The 3713-nt window shown below is 71.7% G+C and overlaps 1 protein-coding gene across 1 annotated transcript in view; it reads right to left on the bottom strand.

Moving 5' to 3' along the window:
- PLIN1 (perilipin 1) overlaps positions 1 to 1114 on the bottom strand; it is an 8023-nt gene extending 6909 nt beyond the window's left edge. Inside the window, exon 1 of the mRNA XM_012732679.1 lies at positions 1070 to 1114. Coding sequence (XP_012588133.1) covers positions 1070 to 1114 — 45 coding nt within the window. The remainder of the gene's footprint in view (positions 1 to 1069) is intronic.
- Positions 1115 to 3713: the final 2599 nt, after the last annotated feature.

Consider the following 3713-nt stretch of genomic DNA (forward strand, 5'->3'; position numbering starts at 1 on the left):
GCCCTCAGCTCTGGCCGCGGGTGGGGGGGAGGGGTGGACTCCAGCGCGCCCAGCAGTGCAGACGCGGCCGCCCTCTAGGCCCTGTGGGGCGCTGGCGAAGCCTCGGTGAAAATGGCAGGGGCCCGATCACGAGGTCAGCGGGACTCGGAGGTGACAGTGACCCTCCCGTGACGACCCAGCTGGCCAGCACTGAGCCGCAGGCCCGGCCTGGAATGGCCTTTCTGGGACTTTGTTCGAAACGGCGCAGGCAGGGAAGGAGGTGGGGTGAGCCTGCGGCTGGCTGGCCGCGAGGCACGGTCAGTGACGGGCCTCGGCGCGGGGGCTCTCGGCCCGTCTGTCCTCGCTGTCAGCTGCCCGCGCAGGAGAGGGAGAAAGTCCTCGGCCAGCCGGGTCTCGGGCTCGCGCCCGACTCCCGCGGTCTCTGCCCGTCGGGGCTCTGCCCGGGGCCAGGGCTCTGCAGCGGACGCCCCTCGGGGACCGTGGGCCTGGCCGGCACCCCCTTCTCCTCTGTGCATCAGGCAAGTTTGGGACGTGAAGGAGGACAGGATCGCGGCTGACAGCAAGAGCACGTCTCTGACACCCGGGCTGCACATCCTCCGGGCTCGGCTCGGCCGCCAGGCGGGAGGGGTCGGGCCGTCTCCCGCGGTGTCCGGCCCACACCAAGCGCCACGTGCGTCCCGCCATTCGGTTTCGCCCCCTGAACTGTGACTGGGTGCGCCTGAGTCGGAGCTGACCCCGAGGGAGCCCGGGGCGCCACACTGAGGGGTCGGACGGGCCGCAGGGAGCGGTGGGCTGGACGCGCAGCCTGGCCACAGCCCCTGGCCAGCCCGCGAGGCCGCCCCGAGGGCTGCTCTCATAGGCCAGCGGCCGGCCGGGGCTCAGAAGCCGCAGCACCTCCTTCTCCTCCAGCCTGTCCCTTGCCTCAGGCGCCGTGTTTACAAGGCCTCACGCCCCTCCCCGGAATCTGACGCACCCGAGCTCGGTGGGCGCGGAGCAGGGCCGCTCTCAGGGCTGGGCCGACCCCTTCCGTGCCCCCGTGGCCAGCGGGCGCGGGACGCCAGAACCTTACCGGGAACTCTCCGTCCAGCAAGGCCGGGCCCTGGTTCAGCGCCATCCCGCTCTTCACGCTGCAAGCAGAGATCGGTGACGAGCCCGGCCGGCCGCGGTCCCCACCCATCCTGCGGCCAGCCTGGAGCCCGGGGGCCGACAGAGGCCTGGGGCCGGGTGAGCGTCGGGCCAGCGGCCTCTGCAGCGCCCCGGAGGGGTCGGCTGCCCACCGCCTCCTGCCAAGGCTGACGTTTCTCACGGGCCCGGGGCAGGCGGGGAGACCCAACAGTGAGGGGGAAGGTCGCTAGGCCTCCGGGGCCTCGGTGAGGACTTGAGCCGTATCTGGGGTTCCGTCTGCTTTCCCACAGCCCAGTTGTGGGTCAGCTCCGCCGAGCGAGAGCAAGCGCCTCGGCCGGCGCTTCCTGCGGGAAGAGCCAGTGACCCGAGCGCCCGCTCTGCCCTCCGGCACCGCCCAGCGTCTGCTGGGCCCTCAGTAGGGTTCCCGGACACCCCACCCTCGGCGTCCCCCTCGAGGCTCGGAAGCAAACCGGGGAGACGGTCCGGGGACCCCGCACTCACCCTGGCCGACCGCCTGCCTGCTGGGCGCCGGCGTCTCCTCGCAGCGGCAGCCCTGGCTGACGGGGCGTCTCGGGCAACGCCTCTAAGGCCCAGCCCAGGGGGGCAGAGAGCAGGGGAGAGCGGGGCCCGCTGCCACGGCTGCGTGAGGGCTCCCCTGGGCATATCTGCTTCCGTGCCAGACGTAGCCAAGTAGGAGGTGGGTCACGGCCCGAAGGAGACGCGCTGGGGGCCGGCGACCCGGGGCCGTGGCTGTCGCCCCGTGAGGCGCTTCTGCCCCGTTTCTAAGAAGCTGTCTTCCAGCAAGGCCTGTGTCGTTCTGTGACCTCTGACGCCCTTTCTAGAAGGTTCTGAGGTACACTTTCCAATGGCTTCCCTCAAGCCTCACTGCCGGGAGCCCACAGGAGCAGGCCCGCGAGGGGGTCCGGCCCCCCCACGCCAGCCGGGCGCGCCCAGCCCAGGGCCAGTCCGACTCCGAGGCCGATGGCACCGCATCTGGCCTAAGACGCCGGCGGGGCGGGGTCACCTTCTCCGGAGCCCCTCGAGTCTGAGGGAGCAGCCGGCCGACCGGGGCGCCTCCCCCAGGGCCAGCCCCACCCCACCCCGGGCCCCGTGTTCTGGTGATGGGGGCTGCGGGTTCCCAGACCGCGTCGCCCCGTCCACGCGGCGGGAAGCGGCCACCGCGGTTTCTGGTAGCAGAGCCCGCCTGCCCTGGCTCCCACCACCGCACCCGTGCGTGGCAGAGGGGCGACAGGCAGGTGGGGGCGAGCGCGGCGTCTCCCAGGAGTGGGCGCTCGGGCGCGGAGTCCCACGGGCGCCGGCCGGCCCCAGGGCGCGCACGCGAAGCCGTGGCCTCTGCCCTGGCTCGAAGTTCAGGACGGACGGCCCGGGACACGGTGCCTGGACAGCCGCCCGGGCAAAGGGCAGCGTGAGGCTGGAGCAGGCCCAGCGGCTGGGAAGCTGCCCTGGCTGGGAGCCGGCGGGGTGAGAGGGGAGCCGGTGAGAGGGCCTGGCCCCCCCTACTCCCCGGCCTGCGGCCAGCCGCCCCGCCCCACCCCTGGGCACCAGCCTCCCACTGGCCCTCGCCTGCTGCCCAGCCCAGCGGAGGCGCGGGACCTGGACCCTCAGCGGGGCTCGGCGTGCGGCCAGGGCTGCAGCGTCTTTACAAATCCTCGAGGTGGTGGCGGCTCCCCGCTGCCCGCTGCCCCCCACACACACACGGGGCGCAGAGCACAGAAACGCCAAGGGGGCGCTGGCCCCACGCCGCTGCGTGCTGGCGCGGCCTCTCAGGGGTCAGGACGCCTGTGGGGAGGCCCGGGGTGACCTCCCGACCCTGACCCACCCCGCACGAACACACTGGACAGCGCACAAGTCAGTCCTGTAGAAATTTATTAGACAGGATGATCTCCTAGGCGGAGGGTCTTGGGGTGCGGTTGGTGCCCACGTGCCCCGATCTAGCAGCTTCCATTTCTGTTACCTTCCGGCATGTTCTCCACCCCCAATTTGAAATCGAGAGCCGGACTCCAGTTACATTTACGGGACTGGGCGGCCGCTGCCCAGCCCGGACGCCACCCGGGGGGCCCAGGCCGCAGCGCCCGCTCTCTGCCGCCCTCCCCAGCCCCAGCCCACCTCCTCCCGGGGAACGCGGCTCCCACGTCGGGGTCATTCGTGACATTTCTCGGCTGCATCATCTTTTTAATGGAGCCAGTTAATTTTTAAATTTACTTATGCACACAAGAGCTGGGGTGCGGGCCAGAGATACACGGGTGAGAGGACGCCCCAGGGACGGAGCGGGGAGCAGGGACAGGCGGATCCACTCAAACCCACTGCTGAGGGGGCAGCGGGGACACGGGGGGGGGGCGCCGCACCCCGGAGCCCCTCCCTGGCCGGGACTCGTGCCTCAGCGGCTGCGGGCAGCCTCACGGTGCTGCCACTGACCCTGCCCCCAGGGAGCCCAGCGACGTGACCACTCCCGATGGACACTAATGTTGACGCGCCTGGCCTGTTACCTGACGTCACATGCACAATCCAGGGACCCGTCGCGCCTGCAGGGCGGGGCACAAGGCCCAGTGGGGCGGGGGCGGGCGCCG

The sequence above is a fragment of the Condylura cristata genome, unplaced genomic scaffold (genome assembly GCF_000260355.1).
Source record: "Condylura cristata isolate star-nosed mole 26May11 unplaced genomic scaffold, ConCri1.0 scaffold00035, whole genome shotgun sequence".
NCBI classification, from domain to species: Eukaryota; Metazoa; Chordata; class Mammalia; order Eulipotyphla; family Talpidae; genus Condylura; species Condylura cristata.